The sequence below is a fragment of the Conger conger genome, chromosome 18, assembly GCF_963514075.1.
Source record: "Conger conger chromosome 18, fConCon1.1, whole genome shotgun sequence".
Taxonomy (NCBI): domain Eukaryota; kingdom Metazoa; phylum Chordata; class Actinopteri; order Anguilliformes; family Congridae; genus Conger; species Conger conger.
The window spans coordinates 27,348,277-27,369,825 of NC_083777.1; the positions used below are offsets into that span (position 1 = coordinate 27,348,277).

At 48.8% G+C, this 21,549-nt stretch overlaps 1 protein-coding gene across 19 annotated transcripts in view; it reads right to left on the reverse strand.

Moving 5' to 3' along the window:
• The window catches only part of LOC133117882 (neurexin-1a-like), a 366,671-nt gene that overhangs the window by 14,657 nt on the left and 330,465 nt on the right, over window positions 1-21,549 (reverse strand). For 12 of the 19 annotated variants that reach the window (XM_061227369.1, XM_061227382.1, XM_061227381.1 and 9 more), the window contains one exon: window positions 8,400-8,484. In XM_061227369.1, coding sequence (XP_061083353.1) covers window positions 8,400-8,484 — 85 coding nt within the window. The remainder of the gene's footprint in view (window positions 1-8,399; window positions 8,485-21,549) is intronic. The other 7 variants (XM_061227383.1, XM_061227377.1, XM_061227374.1 and 4 more) reach the window with 1 other exon arrangement.

Sequence of the window (21,549 nt, forward strand, 5' to 3'; positions counted from 1 at the left end):
AGGAGATCAGCAATTTCTGAGATACTCAAATCACCCTGTCTGACATCTGACAGCTGAACCTCTTGACCACGACTGCATGCTTTTATGCATTTAGTTGCTGCCACATGATTGGCTGATTAAATATTTGCATTAACAAGCTGGTGTACCGGTCTACTTAATAAAGTGCTCACTGAGTGTACATAAAGTATGTGCATGTTTATTGGTTTCTATCTGACTTTAATATAACAACATTTTCTTTCCTGTTGTTATGAGTCGCTTGTTCATTTGGGTCTTGAGACCTGAGATAATCAATGACTGAAGTCACAATCAGATCTGGCATTGCATCCTTGCTTGTATAACTGCCTTGGCATATGTGCATTTGGGGAATTAAAACTACACAGTGTAAAAAAAAAAAGTGTAAAAGATGAAAATAAATCTGGTGTGCTGTGGGAACCAGTGAAGACTTTACTGTAAATACCACAGACTGATAATGCCCTGTGGATAAAGAAATCACATTTTCCAAAAGAGCAATCAGGGCGGTATTCATCCAGCTCGCCCCACCTCAGTTACGGAGCGGTCGATAAATATGGAGCCGGGCAGGGTGCAGTCCATACTCAACATCAGATAATAACATGAAAGGGGGGCCAGCCGCAGAACGTCCAGACCGTTATATTACCGCGTCTCTCTAAGCTTGTTATTAGTATTTACTGGGCTAAAATTGAGAAACCCAATACTGGGAAAAAAAAAAAGCATAATTACTGTAAACAAAACAAAATGGCTGTCATTAGGGGTTGTTGTTTATCCGTCTTGCGCGGACGGTCGGAGCAGCGTGTTCGGCGCTCTCCGCTCTGATGTCCGATCTGTCTTCTCATCACGGCCTCGTAGCTCAGCCTCCACGAAGAAATCTGCCTTCCCAGCCCATGACAACAGAGGTCTCTCGGCAACCGGACTGCGCAATGTTTCTATGAATGTTATTTCACACAAAGCGCCCCTCTCCCCTCTCCCCCCTCCCCACCCGCTCAAACACACTACGGGGGGGCCACTGTTGCGTAATGACTCTCAAACACAGCGTCTAACGCACAGGTTGCCAGTTCAAATCCCAGGGAGGGCCGGCGCTATTGTACCCTCGGGCCTGGCACTTGCTTGGGTAAATGTAGCCGGGGTGTATGAATGCATAATATTGTACATAAAGGCGGGAGGCTGAGCCAGGCAGATAGGGACATCTGTTTAGCGGATAAATAATGCAGGATAATGCATCCATCACTGACGGCGCAGTGCGTATTGTTTTATGAGAGATATGTCTTTAAAAAATCAGTGCTTGGCGGGGGAGTGCCAGTTTTATGAACGTCATGTTCATTTGGATCCCTGGGTGGCTGAGGATGCATTTCATGGATCAAAGTGCCCCCCCCCGTATATCAGTGTTCACCTGAGTGTTTCATTTTTCCTAATTTCAGCATTTGCCTAACCCAAAGCCAGGCCCCACTAGCGTAGCGTATAGCTGCTTGCCAGCTTTTCATACTCTCATTTTCTCCACGGGAAAAAAAAAGGCACAAAAAATAAATAAATAAACAAAACCCCGTCCGTTGGTACATGCCACGGAATAGCAAGCGAACGCATGGCATTTGGGTGTCACTGAAGGCATGTCGTTCGAAAGGTCTGGGGGAAGGAAAAAAAAAATAATGGAAAAGATAAGTAAGAGAGAGCCGCGGTTGGGTCTGACAGCAGAGGAGACGTGTCCGTGAAATCCGGTTTACTGCCCCGCACATTTCATTAAACACGCGCCCGCCGCCCGGGCCAGTCAGTGGGGATCTACCGCAAAGAGGGCACCGCCGCAAACTGACACAATTACGATTTATTTTAACTTATCAGACGTAAACTAGCAAACCTAAACTGGTAAATAGCCCGGTTCTTTGCCGGAGGCCCCAGTCAAAGCACCAGTGGGACGCAATGATGGAACAAGCCTCACTGTAGCAACGCAAAAGCAGTTACAAACAATGCACACACGGGCAAACTATTAATGTAGAAAAGTAAAAAAATAAATAACCGTCATATAATATGTTGATTACTTTTCTGCATATTTATTTGGTCTTTATGGCGTCTCTCTCACTCTCTCTCTCTCCCTCTCTCTCTCTCTGTCTGCCAGAATCGGTGGTATAAACATAGCCAATATGAGTTCCACAGCCGATTTTGCCCATAGCCAAAGTGCATGCTGGGAATGATTAAGTAGCCTATTATGTGTGGGCAGTGACCTCTCCAGCCAACAGCATGCTTTGATTATTTCATTAATCTCAACATTTCTTTAAAACAATATCTTGCTCGAATCATTTTTCGTTGCATGGGGTGCCAGCTTGTCATAAACCTTCATCTTACGATGAAATTTGCCATTTGCTACGTGATTAATCGCTCTCCCTCTTAAATGTTTTTTCCTTTTCTTTTCACAAAGCAAACACATTAGCACAAATGGGAAACACTTTCCGGCTAGCAGCAAGCTCTGCCGTACGACGCTGGAGGATAAACTGAGAGAAGGGGGAGAATGAGAGGAACCCAAACGCAAGGGGCGGCTAACCTTTACCTGCCCGAAAGCAAGCAGAGGAGACATTACATTACATTATTGGCATTTGGCAGACACTCTTATCCAGAGCGACGTACAGTTGATTAGACTAAGCAGGAGACATTGACCGACTTGAGCAGAGCGCCCCGTGATGACAACATGTCTTTCTTTGTAGAAGCTTGTGGGGGAAAAATAATGTTTGTACAATCTCTGAAAGGAAAGACACTCCAGCCAATCAGACGTGTGGGAGGGATTCAGCCGAAGGGGTGAAGGCATGGCTTCCTGGCCACTCCAACCGCCCTTGTGCTGAGCCACAAGCTGCCGCAGAGTGGATGTGACACTCCTGGTCGAGCCACAATCCGGTGCGGTTACGACCGGCCCAGATTGAATTCGCTGTGGCTGGTGGTTCTGCGGGGTGACACGGAGTCGGTCGTGAAGTTGCCCTCAAGGGGACGGGGGTAAAGCCGTCACCCACAAACGCGTGAGGCATCGATCTCATCGAGCTGCCTGCGATGTCACGGATGATACGAGTCGCGGCCGTCCAGCTCGGTAGCGTAGCCGCTAGCGGAGTGAAAAGGGGAGGGAGGTGGCGGACTTCTTCACCCTCTGACTCCACCAGAGGATGCGTGCCATCTGTGGAAAACTTTCGGAGAAATTGAGAACGTGACCAAGAAAAACGGTTTCGGCGCGTGAGAAATGACAGCCGATAAGAAGAGTGAAAACGGGGTGGAAGAGACGGCGGACGACGGCACCAGCAGGCGTCTCCCCGGGCTGTGTCTGAAGCCGGAGAAGAGACTACGGAAAGCAGTGGAGGACAAAAGAGACGGATCAGGACCGCGGCTTGCGGAGGAGAGGTGGATTTTGATGCTGTTAGAAAGGGCTGCTCGGGTTTGTCAAACACCGCGTGGAGCACACTGCAGGTCCTGGCTCTTTGTAGAGAATGAAATCTGCAATTGGGTTTTCTCTCCTTTTTTCCAGGCCAGATAACTCAATAACGCGAGCCGCCCGGCACGCCGGGAGACTCCTGGCTCTGGGTCCAATTGGATCAAGAGCGGCTGTGCTATTCCACCCCTCCAGGGCTAACCTTCCCAACAGACTGAGCTGTCAGTTTCTCAACAGCAATCCAGCAGAGAGAGGGGGGGAGAGGGAGAGAGGGAGAGAGGAAGAGAGGGAGGGAGAGAGAGAGAAGGAGAGGTGGAGAGAGAGAGGGAGAGGGAGGGAGAGAGGGAGAGAGAGAAAGAGGGAGAGAGAGTGAGAGGAAGAGAGGGCAGAGAGAGAGGAAGAGGGAGAGTGAGAGGAAGAGAAAGAGAGAAGAGAGGGAGAGAAAGGGAGAGCAGGAGAGAGAGGGAAGGGAGGAGCGAGTGAGAGAGAAAGAGAAGGTGGTCCTCCTCGTGCTGTATTAGCACTACTGTACCCCAGACCCCAGTGAGCCGCAGCGTCTGCTCAACCCCTGCACCACACACCTGATTTCACTAACCAGCTTACCTCCTGAGCCACGGAGGTGAAGTTAAAGTCATCTGTGAAATCAAGAGCACAGTGCCGGACTGGAGCAGAAACCTGCAGACACTGCGGCCCCCCCGTCACCTGGGGTTCAGGAGCACTGCACACCACCCCTTCCTCTCTCCCCAGCCCTCCCCCTAACCCCCCCCCCAACTCACCCCCCTGCCCCAGACCCAGCACGGCTGGAGCCAGCATCCCATCACCCACAGGGACGGGCAGGGAGGAGATTCAATTTGTTGCGGTGTGAGCTAATCGCCCGGCTGGCCGAGATTACTGCCGTGCTGCTGACTCACTGCAGGGGGGCACGTGGAGTGTGAGGGGGGACAGAAATCCCCCAAAATGGATTGGTGTTCCATGTCAGCCATGACTGGAGAAGTGGGGAGGGGGGGTCGTCACCTTCCCCTCCAGACACTGTGGTGTCATCGCCATGCAAGTGTCGACATGCTTTTTTTCCACAGAGCTCATGCCAATCACTTATTTTTCTACTTTTTTTTTCCTTTTTCTTGCTCATCTTTCCACTCCTAGTTCCACCCATCGGGGGAGGCTTAAAAAAAGAGGCGAGAAATAGAAATGAAGATGGGGAAATCAAGAAAACGAGGATTAGGAAGATGAAATGTCCTTGCTCCTTCAAACGTCAGTTGGAAGCCACGTCGGTTACAGACGTGGCAGATGGGGAGAGGTGGATCTACAGGTCGATCTTTATACGTCAGGCGTTCCAAAAAAAATTAAGAGACTTCCGCAAAGGATGCACTGATGTTTCCTGGGTCAAAGAAGTTCCTAACTTAGCATTAACTGCTTGGAATGTCCTTAAAGATGGTGGACCTGGATCTATTTCTGGGTCAGAAGCAAGTGAAAGATAAAAGAGGAGGGAAAAAAAGTGGAATGAGCCCTGCTGCCACGCAAAAGGCACTGCTCACGCTGAAACTGGCTGTTACCTTTTGTGAATACCAGGTAAAGCAGAAGAAGTACAGTAATTACAATAGAAAATAAATTACAGTGAGAAGCGTGGCACAGTCTGTATGATGGCCAACCCCTTGACCTGTACACGATTACCCACCCACAGACGGGGGTTTGAGCCCAGCCGGGGACCTGTTGTCCAACGCCTATCTCTGCCTCTCTCTCTGTCTCTCTCTCTCTCTCTCGGCTTTCTACCTGTCTGAACAAAGCAAAAAGTACAAAAGGGCAGACTGTCTCTGCTCTCCTTTTAAGATAAAAAAAAAACGAACGACAGTAAAAATATCCTCGCGGAGGGAAAAAAAAAAAGGACAAAGAAAGATGAAGGATGAAGGAAATATACTTTCCGTGACAGGCACTCGCACAAATCCTTCAAAAGTCACCCCGCAAAACCTGTGATATTAACCAGATTCTCTTTGATTGAGAGTGACATTGTGCAATTACTCAGCAGAAAGAGACAGGCGGCGCGGTTCGTCCGTGGAGAGACGCCTGCCCTCTCCGTAATAAAAGATGACAAGCCTTAAGTGCAGTGGACACAGTCCTCCACGCGTGGTCGAGCTGCTCCAGGTATTGGTTCAGCTCCTAATCTCCCCGTGTACATTATCTTAAATGCAGACATAAATCAGGGCTTTGCCTTCACTACCTCCGAGACGCCAGGTATCGCAACTTCACTCTGCGTAGGGCTGCTCTCAGTTACAGGGCTGCTCTCAGTTACAGGGCTGCTCTCAGTTGAAGGGCTGCTCTCAGTTAAAGGGCTGCTCTCAGTTACAGGGCTGCTCTCAGTTGAAGGGCTGCTCTCAGTTGAAGGGGTACTCTCAGTTACAGGGCTGCTCTCAGTTGAAGGGCTGCTCTCAGTTAAAGGGCTGCTCTCAGTTACAGGGCTGCTCTCAGTTACAGGGCTGCTCTCAGTTGAAGGGGTACTCTCAGTTGAAGGGCTGCTCTCAGTTACAGGGCTGCTCTCAGTTAAAGGGCTGCTCTCAGTTACAGGGCTGCTCTCAGTTACAGGGCTGCTCTCAGTTACAGGGCTGCTCTCAGTTACAGGGCTGCTCTCAGTTGAAGGGCTGCTCTCGGTTGAAGGGCTGCTCTCAGTTACAGGGCTGCTCTCAGTTGAAGGGCTGCTCTCAGTTGAAGGGCTGCTCTCAGTGGAAGGGCTGCTCTCGGTTGAAGCACTGCTCTCAGTTAAAGGTCAAAGTGTAAATTAAAGGTTTGTGTGCCTTTTACTTTTGGTGCATCTTCAGCAAACACCCTTGTTTGTCATAATTAGCGCTTCATTCAAAGGCGAGTTTATTTAATGAAATTATTGTATATTTATTTGCTTGCTCGCTTCAATATTTTTATAGTACCATTCTCAAGGGAGAGAAGCAGACAGTTTGTGTAACGAAAAAGAGCTGGAATCACGTCTCATGGGCCACTCCGAAACGGCCAGAGCATTGATCCTCACCGGAGCCCACACGCGGGTCATATAGCTGCCAGTTTTTATGGAAGACAAAAACACTCAATTTGTCCAGCTGTGGCTTTATTTCCACAAAATAAAGATGGATAAAACAAAATGGCTTCATGTCTGGCTTTAATTGTTTCTCCTTTCCACAATCTATTTGCTCTTGATTAAAAACATCCCCTTAGTCTAGAATAAGAGGTAAAGACTCTTGCTGGTGCACTTTGTGTTTGGGTAATTTGCTCGGTCTGTGAGAGGAAATGAATCCACCTGCAACAAGAGACCAAGAAAGCTGAAGAAGCTTACCAACAACAGCAACATAAACACATGTCAAAATAGCGCTACGGTGTTTTGTTGAGTCTTAAATGCTTGGCAAGACATGGTGGATTTTCTCTCCTAGTCCCACAGCCACGTGCCGTAACGTTCTTAAAAAGTTGCTATTTTAAGCTTCGGCATTAAAACTGACTGACATCCTGTTCCCAAATCCTTCTCGTTAACAGACGGAGAAGCAGACAGGTGGAATTCAGGCGTGGAATCTTCTGGAAGTCAGAGGCTGTTTCCGGAAGGACTGCTGATAGCCCAGCGGGGCTCACCTGAGCACGGAACACCGGGCTTAATTGCGGATTAATCCGGGCGGGCGGAACGGCGCGCGCTGATTACGCGGACGCTCACGGCGCCAGCCGCGTCCGCGGAGCGTGAGGAGCCGTGGCGGAGAGCTGGCGCCGGGTCGCAGACACCGTGAACGCGCGCCCGCGCCGGTCGCTCCGGAAGGATCCGCGGAACGCCGCCCAGGTTCCGGCGTCAGTGACATACAGTGACGTGACACATCGCGATCGCTGTAGACCAGTAATCAGGCACTGAAAGTACAGCTACACAGAGTGTACGCTTGTGTCAAAACCGCTGCGATGGTGACAATCTAACCACCTAAAGTACGAATTTCATATTCCGTCACGGCGAAGTAGCTGTCCGTACGTCACGGCTGCGCTGCGAAGACCTTACCTGAGACAAAATCATATTTTCACAAACGCCGTTTGGTTTAGGCGACGGTAGGAAAGCTAAGATCCGAGCGTGCGCTTTAGAAGCTCTGCAGCGATCGGGATGCGACACCTGGCGCTGGGTCAGCGTTCAGCGGAGACGCGCAGGGGACCCCGAGCAGATCGTCGAGACGTGCGGATGGCCCGCCGGCGCCGTGAACAGAACAGACGGCTCCCGGCCTCTCGGGGAGCGAGCGCCGCTCTCTAATTAATGATCTCCTCGGTCACCTGTGAGAGCCGGGGAGCTGGAGGATTAGTCTGGACGGCGCCGGCCATTTCGGACGGGCCCCGTATGGTCACGTAGGGCGGTCGCTGCCCGCGCTGATGCCTGTGCTGTTGGTCTGTGCAGACCAGGGCGTGTTCTGGCTGTGAGGCGTATGGAGAGAACCCAGTGCGGAGTAGAACAAGGGCCAGAATACATTAGGTGTACAGTACAACAGACAGGGACACTCAACACAGCAGTGCAGCAGTGAACACAACTGACATGGACAATTGGTGTTGTAATACTGCTGTGAACACACACACACACACACACACACACACACACACACACAGACAGACAGACAGACAGACAGACAGACAGACAGACAGACAGACAGACAGACAGACAGGCAGGCAGACAGACAGACAGACAGACAGACAGACAGACAGACACACACACACATACATACATAGACTCACACACAGATAATTTGGACTGAAAGTGCTTATCAGCGTATAGGCAGTGTGACACACATGAATACACTGACATTCAAAACATTGGTGAAAAGCCAACTGACCTACACCATTGGTGTTAGGTAACACTGCTGTGAACATACACACACACACACACACACACACACACACACACACACACACACAGACATAGACAGACAGACACACACACACACACACACACACACACACACACACCCAGGGAGAAGTAGTAATAAAAGAGATGACTAACCTAACCCACCTGAGCTCGGCTCACACAGTTCGATGTCCTCGTCGTCGGTCGGACACTCCGCAGAGGCAGACACGTCATCCGTGGTCTGAGGGACGAGAGAGAGAGGGAGAGAGAGGGAGAGGGAGAGGGAGAGGGAGAGAGAGAGAGAGAGAGAGAGAGAGAGAGAGAGAGAGAGAGAGAGAGAGAGAGAGAGAGAGAGAGAGAGAGAGAGAGAGAGAGAGAGAGGGTGAGTCTACTGGGTCCAGCACCGGAGGGCCTCACACTCTCTGAACCAGAGAAGACCCCCCGCTCACTTTCACAATGTTCACAGCACATGTTGATCAGCTTGACATTACCAGCAGTTTCAAAACAGTTGTCAAACCATGATGAGTGTGGAGCTGGTCTGAACTGGTCAACCAGCTATCAGCTGTTTCAAAACATAGCTTGAGCTGGTCAAACCAGGTTGAGTGTGGAGCTGGTCTGAACTGGTCAACCAGCTACCAGCTGTTTCAAAACCAAGCTTGAGCTGTTTTTTCTTCAGCAGGGCAGAGCTACACAGCTGGTGCGTCCCTGCTCTCTGACTCCCGACCACTGATCCTGAGAGAGTAGAGTTGTACAGCTTGTTCTCAGTCCTCTCATACGCCACAAACGGCACTTTCTATCTCCACTCTGTCTTCAAGAAAGTTTTACTTTCAGAATTCTTATTTCCCAACTACGTCTGTGTAAAATATGATAAATGGCACTAGTATAAAATAGAATAGACACAGTTTTTGTTATGGTTCAGAGCCGGCAGGATGGACAGTAGCAACAAAAGCCTCCTCCCCCGTGTGTGTTTACTGTGATTTTTCCACCAAACTACTAGAGAGGTAAACAAAAGTAGCACTCCAGGGGGAAGACTGTGCTTTTTGTTTGACACTCATGCAGGTATATATCGATCCTCCAGTCCCATACAAGCCCTCACCCCAACCTTAGCAGGACATCTTCATACGTTATTGTCCCAAGCCATTAAAGTCAACCCTCATTCCTAGCACTCGATTGTATTTTTTAATATTAAACCTGAAGCGCAACCTCGCTCTGAAACCGCTATCCAAACACAAATGCCAAATCAAACACTTCATCTGCTCACCCCAAATCTCCAACCATTCTCTTCAAATACTTCATCTGTACACGGCATGACTCGCAGAAACCCTCACCCAAAACCCCTCGTGCCCCCCACCCCCCCCTTCACTTCATGGACTAGCCTTACATCAAAATGGAGGGTCTGGGAATTAAGGACAAGTAAAAAAGAAAGGAAAAAAAGAGAGTACTCTGCAACATCTTTTATATTCTTGCCAGGGGCAATCAGATCAAGTTTGGCAGTAAAGGTCATTTCTCCAGAGCGCACTCGCGTCTTTGACACCACACTGTGTACACTTCACAAGGGCCAGAGCTGAAAGAGGCTTTATTCCCCCCCTTCAGGCTGCATCAGGAGAGTGTGCGTAAGGGGGGTGGGGGGTCGGTTGGGTCTTTCCGCTGTAAATCTGCCTCTCGTTAGCCACACAGACCTCATCCAGCACACATTAGCTTTCTTTCTCTCATTCCAATTCAATTACACTCAGATTTTACAGAATCCAACTGTTCTTTTTACGGCTGGGGTTCTATTCCGTAGATGATGACATCACTGTGTTTTCCCCGATATGAGATCACGGCACGGTTCAGCTCCATCCACGGGTTTTTCAGCAAGCCTCAAGCCAACAGCCAGGAGCTGTTTCCCGCTACTTTCCACCACGCTGACACAGGAAGGCCGTCCTCACGCGCGGACGTAACAAAGACGGATTCGCTGTAGCGACGGAGTGCGCCTAAAACGATTATGCGAATTCCCGCGGACGACTCCGCTATCGATCTCCCCGAAGGTAAAACAGCCAACAGGTCAATGGTTTCCCCCGTCAGCGATGCTTAAATTCCCCTCGCCTTGAGCTTTAATCTGTACGATGTTAAATGACTTTGTATATTACAGCATAACTGACCCGGCGAATCAGACCACGAAGCAGAGGCACAGATAATGTGGCGATGACTAAGCTGTTTCATAAAAACACCGTACCCCCCCCCCCTCTCTCTCTCTCTCTCTCTCTCTCTCTCTCTCTCTCTCTCTCACTCGCACACTTCACACACTCTCACACTAATTGACTGACTGACTTCTGCAACGCGCCGTCGGTATTAATAAGGAGAACCATCAAAGAGGTCTCAGAGGGGTGAGGCGATGCTCAAATATTCATGCCTTCGACAGCTGGGGCGCCGATCGATGATTTCATTTCACTTTCACGAGCACGTCTTTCTGATAAATAATAAAACAGGCCCACCGATTTGCAGTCCAAAGAGCTGATAATCGACAGGCCAAGGACTTCATTAGGGTTGGGGTGCGGTCAGGCTAGGTTATAAGGACAAATGCTGTATTCGGGAGATAAACATTCCTCAATGTGCTTTGCCCGCTTAGCATGTCAGAGTGTAGGATAAAGTAGTGGTCGTTTTTTTAAAAACATCTTTTCTTTCCTGGCCTTGAAATAGACTGTTGTGTTTGTTTAGTTTTTTTTCTCCCCTTTGTATTCCAGCTGAGTTACATCATTACATAACATTACATTAATGGCATTTGGCAGACTCTTATCCAGAGCGACGTACAGTTGATTAGACTCAGCAGGAGACAATCCTCCCCTGGAGCAATGCAGGGTTAAGGGCCTTGCTCAAGGGCTTAGAACCACCAACCTTGTGTGTCCCAGTCATTTACCTTAACCACGACGCTACAGGCCGCCCCTACATCATGTGCAGTATTGCTGTTCAACACAGATAAATAAAAGTTCTGGCCAATGGTTCTGGCAAGATACAGTACCAGACCGGCGGGCCCAGTGACACTCGGGTCTCTGCGGGCTGAACCAGGACCAGCAGCTCCTGGAATCAGCGTCATCCATTTTAAACCGTTTCTGTTACGGGTACTGAAACGAAGACCGAGCTAAAGATGTTAGAAATAGAACTCTCCGTTCATCGACTTCGACAATCGCTCTCTTGTCTGACTTTGCTTTTCGTGGCCGTTAGTCCTTGAGCGAAACAGTTTGAGTTTTCACCCTTCAGAAACGTTCACAGTAGAGGGCAGCCTCAATCTATTGCCAAAGTTTCACAGTACATTTTATTTTTTTGGATGTACTGTACATTCCCCGCCACTGTTAACCCTTGAGCAAATCAGTTTGAGACGTTTCTGATTCGCCCTTCAGAAAAGTTCACACAGGAGAGCAGCGTCAATCTATAGCTGAATCGTACATTTTATTTTATTTCTGGACATATATTCAATTCAAGTTTTTGTACAGCGCTTTCCACAGAAGACTGTCACAACGAGATTTCACAGAATAACACAGGAGAGTATTAAACATATCGGCCCTAATCCCCCAATAGCATATGAGGTAAAGGACTCCCTTACAGGAGAAACAAACAATGGTGAGAAAAAACTCCAAGATGGGAGGAAATCTCGGGAGGAACCAAGCTATGTATGAAACTACACACGTATAACTCTAGCAGCGGGAGCAGAGTAGTGCTGGTTTCAGGTGGGTCTCGTTCCCCGTAGCCAGAGGTGGCCGCGCTAGTCTAAATGTAATTTGCCGCGTGAAGCTGATGCATCGTGTCGGCTCTCCAGATGGCGGAGAGCGCGCGGATCTCCGAGTGCCACATCCATCACTCCGCGGATGTGATTTGTTTTTCCTGGCGGGATATCCTGGCGCTTCATACCGACGGGCAAGAGCGCAAGAATCGATACATCGCTCTCCCTCCCTTCCTCCCTCCCTCCCTCCCTCCCTCCCTCCCTCCCTCTCTCTCTCTCTCTCTCTCTCTCTCTCTCTCTCTCCACCTCAATCACAAGTGGAGCCCGGAGGTGAAGCAGAATGTTCTGGATGTGGGTTAACCATCAACACAACTGCCTCAGAATTTACAACAATGCTGTATTTATATATCTTTTTTTTTCTTTTCCAGAAGCTTCTTCACAGGTTGCTAGACCAGGAGGCTCTGGGAATTGTTCTGCTTTTGATGAAAAGGAAGAAGGAAAGATGAATGTGGGGATCCCCTGGGTTTGCTCTAACGAGGCGAACTGGGCTAGGGCTTAATGAGGCCCTCCCTGTTTAACAGGGGTTCGATCCGTGGAGAGATCCAATATCTGGATCTAAACGCTTTCTGGACACTTTGTGAGTAGTGTCTCGATGTGCTTAACATATCACGGCCTGGCTGGCTGCTTTCGCAAGAATCGAACAAGAGACCGGGCCATTCCCCGGAAAACCTATTATTACGCGCTGTTATTAAATGTGTTGTGGAGCAGATTTTGCCCGCTATTGTATCATAATTGCTTCAAACGCCGTGAGAAACCTGAAGCAAGGGTTGAAAAAAAAAAAAAAAAAAAAAAAAAAAACGGCAATAAGAAATAATATTTTTATTTTTACAATTATATCTATATATTCACAAAGCAGTGTTTGGGTGGACATATAAAAGCTCCAAAGCTATTTGCCTTGCAGGAGCAACTAATGAGCTCCGCAGGTTTCTCTCAGACAAATATTCCCAGTTTTTTTTTTTTTTTTGGCTCCGGCGATGCCCGTCCTAAAGAAAACACAGCAGCGGGGGCCCCGTCAGTCTGCGGAATAAGAGTGTGACTCTTATGACACTTCAGGGCCCCTGCACTCCTGCAATTTATTTGTGTCCATGGGCCTGTGTGACAATTTAATCTCAACCAAATCACATCTCTGACCCGCCTTATCAAAAAATAACACCCGGCATTGCACGGATGTTTCTCCCGGGCGGGAGAAATCGGACCGCCGAGCAAAATAAATAAAGAAGCAGCGCGGGGAAGGTCTGCCGTTGGGTGCAAGTTTGCCATCCGGGATTAGCGTGTAGGTCAACGTTTTGATGCGGTCCCGACCCGGTCAGAATTCAATAATATTACAGATTCATAGCATGCAGCTGTCCTGCTCGGGGTCACCCTCCGCCGAGGCGGTTTAATTCCGGGCGTGTGAGAGGCATGCCGCAGGAGAGGAATGAAGCTGCGGACAGGGGCCGCGTCTGCTGGTGTTTTCACTCTACGAGGAGACTGCCACCGACGCGTCACAACGAAGGAACACCGTCTTCAAGCAGCACCTCTCCCCATCCCTCCCTACCTCCCTGTGAACCTTAATTGTTGTCTCTGTGACTTGCTTTGTGTATCGGTATTTTTAGTTGGCTAGGTAAGCAGTGTTTGGATAGTTAACTTTGGTCACTTTTGCTCTGTTTGTTTCTTTCTTTGTTCTCCAAAAAAAAAAGAAAAAAAAAGGGCCCTCGTCCTTATCTTTGTTGTACGGGTAGCAGTTGAAATTGTACTTCCCTCTAGGGTCTTTCAGCGAACTTATCCCTGGTTATGGGTATGCACTTTGTTGTACGTCGCTCTGGATAAGAGCGTCTGCCAAATGCCAATAATGTAATGTAATGTCTTACTCTCTGCCTTTTGCTGACACGATGCTGCGTGAAAACAAAAACCAGTGAAATGACTCAGGACTCTCTGAAGTTACTCGTTGCTCACTACGGTTTCGTCACGTTCGGATCTGTGTGTCACGCCATCCCGCCCACAGCACCGTCACTTGTTCACAACAGGGATACAACACGGCATTCAGTGATGCATTCGAAATCCGGTGGAATCGCAGCGCAAGCAGATATTTGTCAAACGTTCTACGGTGCACTCTGCTTTTCCGCCCACATGTCCATGGCACGATATGCAAACAAACAATTATGTTCTATTTGTCCGACTCCAATGCTATTTGCAACGACTGCTATGAATGCCACTTCAATGCTACAGTTTTTCCACCAGTCTTGCCAAAATGTTGTCCCTCTGGATCTTTGGCTGATGGATGGTATTGTGAAATATTCCGCCTATCATATTGATTTTTCTTTAAAAAATATGCTCCAATAAATGATGAACATTACACTTTGAGGTCACGTTCCCAAAACATTCGAGATAATAAAATGTCATTGAACGATGCGCTCGATGGGTTTTTGCTTATGGCTGACAGCTGGCTATCTCTTGCACAAAGAGCCAGCTCTTGTTGAAGTTGAAGCCCTTGTTGGCTTCGCCATCCTGATGTGCATTCATACAGCAGTTTGCAAAAAAAAAACCCTCAAACTTCACAGGACGGTACAGCAGGCTCCGTGGTGTCTGACTGCCGCGCAGAACGCTCATACAGACTGTATTCTCCGTGCGATTGAAAGCTTCTGCACTGCGGAGATAACCAGGGCCATGCGGAGGCAAGAACAAGACAGCTGGAAGCAGCTGCCCCAGGCTTCTCTTGACCCGAGCGCTTAGCTCGACTCAAAATTACGCGTTTGTGAAATCAAATAACGATTTGATGTTGTTATTACAGGCCATGTTGCGTGCGTGCGGGTGCGTTTGTGAGTGTGTGTGTGTGCGGAGTCTATTTTTCTTGGATCAGTGAAGGTTTATGTGTCGTTTGCCCCAGCGTGTGAGAGGTGACTCATCTCTCCATGGAGGCGATTCTCAGTGATTGTTTCTGTTGTCTGATCCTGGAGCTGAAGACACTTCGGAAGCCGCAGAAGCTCAAAGATAATTATATTGGCGGCACACGCAAGCCATCGCTCCCAGGGACACTGCGGATGGAGAACGTGTATCTATCCACTTTTTCAACGGGGTTGACAATAAAAAAAAAAACACACACCACCCCGATGCGTCTCCCTCACCTCTGGAGCACGTTATGATTGGCTTCATTACAACCTATTGTAAGCTCACAGCACGCAAGCGATTCCTAACGCAAAGGTTAGAGCCGAGAGCCTTCGAGAAAACCTTTGAGTACAGTCCGTAATCAGATCGAGTGGCCGGTGAAAGACGTCCGCGCGGGGTTTTCTTTACGTGCAGCGGGCTGCCTCCTCTCGAACCCCCGTCACGTCGCGCTCTTTCGATCCGGCGAGATTGATAATCGGCGCTCTTAATTGGACTGACGGGCGAGCCGCGGGCCGGAGTGGCGCCCGATCCGACAGCGCCGCCGTCAGCAGCCTCCCCGCCCGGCGGACGGAGCGTGATTTACAGCCCCTCCTCCGGTGGAGTTCATAACTCACTCTCTCCCCTCTGATCTCCGGAGAGCGCGAGAGACAGCCAATACCCACCCTGCCAATCAAGACCCACTCCGCTCCTAATTAGAGGCAGGGAGTGAGGCGGGGGGGGGGTGATTGCTCAATAACTCAGCTTCTGTTTGTTGTCTGCAAGGAAATATTGGTACATTTCTAAATTCCTCTCTCTCTCTCTCTCTCTCTCTCTCTCTATCTATCTATCTCTCACTCTCCATCTCTCTCCCTCACGCTCTTTACCCTTCCTCCCTCCCTCACCAAACAGGAATAGTTAGAGAAAGAATGCCCTTTTCCTGAGGACATAAAAGGCTCAATGCTGAAACGGGCCCATTTGGCCTCATGTGAGCCACGCTACGGGTCTTTCCGGAGCGACACACTCAGAGAAGGAGCTCATTGCAGCCGGGGTTATGACAGTAGTTCAGCAGCAGTGCACAGGCCCGCTTCCCTTCACATTTAGAGGGGTCGTATCGTGACCAAGCGCCGGGCAACGAGGGGGCCGAAGGAGTAAAACCGCCGCAGAAAGAGGAAGGAAGGTCGCGGCGGTGGCTTTCACGGCTAAATCCGGGCCGTTCCCGTGGCGGTTCTCCCCCTCAGCACCCTATCGATTTCAGACTTGAGAAATGTGCCACACCAGCAGAGTTTCTCTGCCTGGCACAGGCTGCCCCCCCCCTCCCCGTCTCCTGTTTTTTAAGGAGCCAGAGGCCCTCATGAGCGATCCATTACGCTCCAGCGTGTCCTACATAGCCAGCGCTCACCGGGGACACGCCTGACGTCTGCGCCGGCTTCCCGAAACCACGCGGCTTCTCCGTCTGCGACAAGCTCCCCTCCGCAGGCCCACAACACGACTCTGCATTCCAGAGCCCATGGCAGAACTCCTTCTCTACCCGCACTGTTATGGAGCGGCGTCCCACGGAAACCAGAGGAACACAAAAACTGCCAATATTTGACTTTGGGTGTAAAAAAGAGAGAGAGAGAAAGAGAGAGAGAGAGAGAGAGAGAGAGAGAGTTGCAGGGGAGTCGTCCCCTTGTCGTTTTAGCAGAAAGAGGGGCGGGCAGGCCTCAGAGACATAGACCAGTTTCTGCTGCAGCTCTTTAATAAGTTCTCCTGATACCTGTTCTGAGCCAATTCTACAGCCAGCGAAACCGCCCCGGGTCTTCAATTCTGTTATTTGTTTCGGAAAAAAGAAGAAAAAAAAAGAAAGAGAAAGAAACGGGATAAAAAAAATAAAAAAAAATACACCATTAGCAATTTTCTTACACAAAGAGGCACAACAAATCTCCGCCGCCTCGTCCCAGCCCGCAGACTTAGCACGGCGGTATCGGTTAAACACTTAAAAAACACCCCACAACATTCCAGCATCTAATTGGACACCGTGAAAGTAGGTCAATGCTGGTGAATAATTTAGGCCCCGATGTTCAATAAATTTCCCCTGAATAATGTAGGGCCGCAGGGGCTCGGAGCTCCCTCTCTTTCCGTTCCCGGGCCCCGTTTTCGGGAGGCGTCCCGACGCCGGAATCCGCTCCTCATCACACCTGCGCACCCTCGTCACCCTCGCGGGTTGTTGCCTAGCGATAGCCCGCAACCCACGGAACTCAGTCGAGACCGTAACACACGGCGAACGGAGACACTCGCCTCAACCAGACATATAATTCATATAATTAAAAACGATAAAGAAATCCAATTACGGGGGGCCCGCCAAATAAGGACGTCTTTTTGAAGGCGATTACAGGCGAAAGGGAAACGGAGCTCGGCGCTGGAGACAGCCACAGCCGCACACCGTGACGGTACCTCCGCACACGCTGCTCATGCTAACGCCGCACACGGAAAAGGTGAGCGGGGGACGAGCGCCGCCGCGTTGGGGGAAGCGGCGCGTCGTTTCGTTCCTGCCCTCCCCGCGGACGACTCCCTGCGAACGGCCGCTCTTCTTTATTTAAATCCGAGCAGCTGCTCGGAGCCCGCGGCTCAACATTAGTACAGGAGGCGCGGGACGGTTGACAGTCCGGGGCCCGGCCGCTCCCTCCCCCGACGCCTCCCCACCTCCCCGTCGCCGTGCATCTCTCCGTCGCCGCTGTCCCGGCCCCGAAACCCAGCCCCCCCGCGCGGGACGGCGGTACCCGACCGAAGACCACACGGACAAACCCCGGCTTCTTCTCTGAAGCCCTTTCCCTGGGCGTGCTGAGTGGCGGTGCTCACTGGCTCCGGTATAGGTCATACACATCCGTTTTCAATGTAAAGTCAATGGGACAATTGCGGTCGATCAAAGCCAATACAAGAAAATGGAGCCGCGATCTGTGTTTTTCCTTCATCTAATGCCTCCCCATGTACCGATTTTCCTTAAGATATTGCGTCATTAGGACAATACAGCAACGCTTTGTGGATGAATTAAGGTCAGATTAAGTCACTCTCTCACACACACCTAGTGTGCAGTTTCAGCCTCCAAACAAAATGGCGGCACCGTTACACTTGACTTGCCAGGTTTCTAAAACGCTTTTCACGAGTCCATGGATAGTCAGTGGGTGACATAGCAGGCACTTGGTCCACATTTTCTGACAGTCTAAGGTTGTGGCGGCCTGCATGTATCTGTCATTCTCTGAACGGCCTTCGAGGCAAACAGTGCTGATTGCTCTCGCCTCTCCACACGAGGAGCCAGGTCAGCTTCCCCTTACAGAAGCACGTGCACACATTAATATTTCAGACTCATTAATGAACTCGCTGCCGGATCCAATCTAGCCAAAATAGAAAGTGTTTGTTGATGTGCAAGTCTGCAAACAAGTCTTGGTTTTCATTATTACTGGATGTGGAGTACTGCGCTCCACAGCACTTCCTTAATGAATTCCTCATAGCAGACAAACCCAAAAAAAGTGAAGAAGAAGAAAAAGCCACTGGATCTTAATTATTTAAAATCTCCACTCTAAAGATACTTTTCTCACACTAACGTTCATCATCAGCGCTGTCTGGCGTTGTTAACGGCAGACAGAACAGATGTGATCTGGGGGAAGCAGGGATTGAACGCGGGATGTTCTGTAAGATTCTACTGCACAACTTAGTGAGCTCATGTCTCCACACATGTAAACAACAGGCTGCTCCAACACCCCCCCCCACACACACAGAGACACGTGTATGTATACACACACACACACACACACACGCACTCACACAGAGACATGTGTATACACACACACACACACAAACACGCGTGCACACACAGACAGACACACACACACACACACACACACACACAGAGACAGACAGACACACACACACACACACAGACAGACACACACAGACAGACACACACACACACACACACACACACACACTGTCACACACACTCATTTCCATCTCATATTATTCCTTAATTCAAGCATTCATGTCTGCACCTGGAATTCAGGCAAATTTCAGCATGCAACATGAATAAGGATGCCCTGATATTTTAAGACATCCTGGTAGAAAATATCTAACAGGGCAGACGTATAAGATGCACAGAAAATATTGCCTAAATGTAGAGTACTGTATGCTGGACAATGCCTATTTCTCATGGTTAATGCAACCTGTTCATGACAATAGACTTTTAACCAGACAGCTGTGTGAGAGAGAGAGAGAGAGAGAGAGAGAAAGAGAGAGAGAGAGAGAGAGAGAGAGAGAGAGAGGAGAGAGAGAGAAAGAGAGAGAATCAAATGTTTGTTCTTCAATATTCATTCATTACAAGTTAAATATTCATGACTTACTGTGGGATATTTTATGTTAAATACCAAATCTGTGCTTTGTGGTGGTGCTGTGAGCTGCATGTAAAAAGCACTCGAAAATGCTTCATAAAAAACAAAAAAGCCTCCTACTCTGCTGTACTGCAGTAATCCATTAATACTTTACAAAAACACGGAACAGGGTTCTCCAAAAACCGCTTTGATGTGCGGCCTACATGGCTAGAGAGGTATGTTTGCTAATGCATACGAGATATCACCTCTTCGCTACTGTACACCTTAAGCTATTTAATCAGTATGAGACCTGGCAAGAGTCTAAAGTGTACTAACGTCTTTAAAAGGCTTGCTTTCAGCACGGCTGAGGAGACGGAGGGAGGAGAGAACTCCACACAATGGGCTTTGTTAGAGGAGAAGGCCCGGAGAGCTGCACTTTTCACTGTGCCGTTTGTGACATTAGTGATAAGAGCAATAACACCGATCAGCGTTTTGAGTGTCTCCCCGAAATTGTCGATTGTCTCCCCGATTGTTGACTGAACTGTAACTTCTGCGTGTTGTAGGACGCCCTTGAAGATGATATGGGGCTATCTATCCACCTAATAAATATAAATGTAGTTGTATATTTTAGTTACACACAGCCCCATCTCTGAAACTGGAATTGTAACTGTAAAATATAAAAGATTGTCTCAATTAACCCAGAAGTGCACAAGTCCAGGAGGGCCGCAGGTCAGCAGGATTAGGATGCTTTCCATCTGTCTGTCTTCAGATTCTGTCTCACTCAGTCACTCATTCACACAGAAGCCCCCCTCCCCCCCTCTCTCTCTCTCTTGCAAGGCCCTTAACCCTGCATTGGTCCAGGGGAGGATTGTCTCCTGCTTAGTCTAATCAACTGTACGTCGCTCTGGATATGAGCGTCTGCCAAATGCCATTAATGTAATATGTAATGTCGGACGTAAGGCAGTCCTACAGCTCCATCCACAGCCACAAGCCACATTCCTGCTGTCTGACCTGTGAAATGGACCCCGGACCACAGGCTGCGTCTGTGACCACAGCGTCTCGTCCCTGAGCCTCACAGAGACACCACCAGCCAGGAGCCATAGCCACAACGGGGAATTACTATCATCACAATCAACTCAGCTCCTGCTGTGTTCCCTTCTGAAAACACACACACATGCAGACACACACACACACACACACACACACACAGACACACACACATACACACACATGCACACACACACACACACACACACACACACACACACAGACACACACACACGCAAAACACACACACACACACACACACATACACACACACACATCACCAGATGCAATGAAAAGCTCCACATTTGCAGATTCTGTCAAAACTACAAATCATAATTCACCAAAACAAATCACGAGTACATCCCACTTTATTGCAAATAATCTATTTGCATGTCAAAGAAATAATAAATCTACCACAACACTGAATGAATATTCATCAGGAGATGTGCACATGTACAAACATTAGTGTACACTCACAAAGCATTAAATCCATTAAATTCAGTTTTACATACCATAATGATGATCTTGCACCATTTATCTTTCACAGTCCATTAAAAAGCGCATTATAAAAGTTAATTTAAAAAATGTCAATAAAAACTGCAGCGTGGAATTATTTTCACCTTGTGGAAGAAAATATGGGTCATCTAAGAAAATCTATTGTGATGAAACATTGATTAATAGCACAGCATCTCAGCGATGCTGTTTGTGCATTCATGCGTGCTCTGACATGCAAATACGCTGCCCAGCCAACGGTATCCGTATTAACGTCGGCCGTTTTACAAAAACAATTCATAATAATGCGTATTAATATGTGTTCTTTTCAACAGGCAATCACACAGAAGAGCTTAGTAACACCTGCAATAAAAGCCCTGCGCTCACTAACCCGACCTGCGAACGATCACGTACGGCGAGGTGTTGAGTTAGCTTGCAGCGGTAATGTCATGGCAACATGCATGTATGAAATCATAATGACAGATCAGGAGCAAAGGCCTTCGGACCACAGCTGTTTCTGCCGGCAGATGGAGAAGTGGCAGGAGATGGACTGTATTGCTACCCGGTATGCATTTCTCCAGTTCAGTGTGAGAGGCTAATATATGCCTATATGCACCTGATTGCTTGAGTGCAACAGTTTGTGTTTCGGAGGGAACGGGAACGGGGGGGGGCTAAGGAGAGGGAGAGAGAGAGAGAGAATATGTAATCATATTACTGTGTTATTTTCACCTGTTTTAACATGTTCCTTGCCATGCTTTGGCAATACAAATGCAAATTTTGTCATGCCAATAAAGCAATTTGAATTTGAATTTGAATTTGAGAGAGA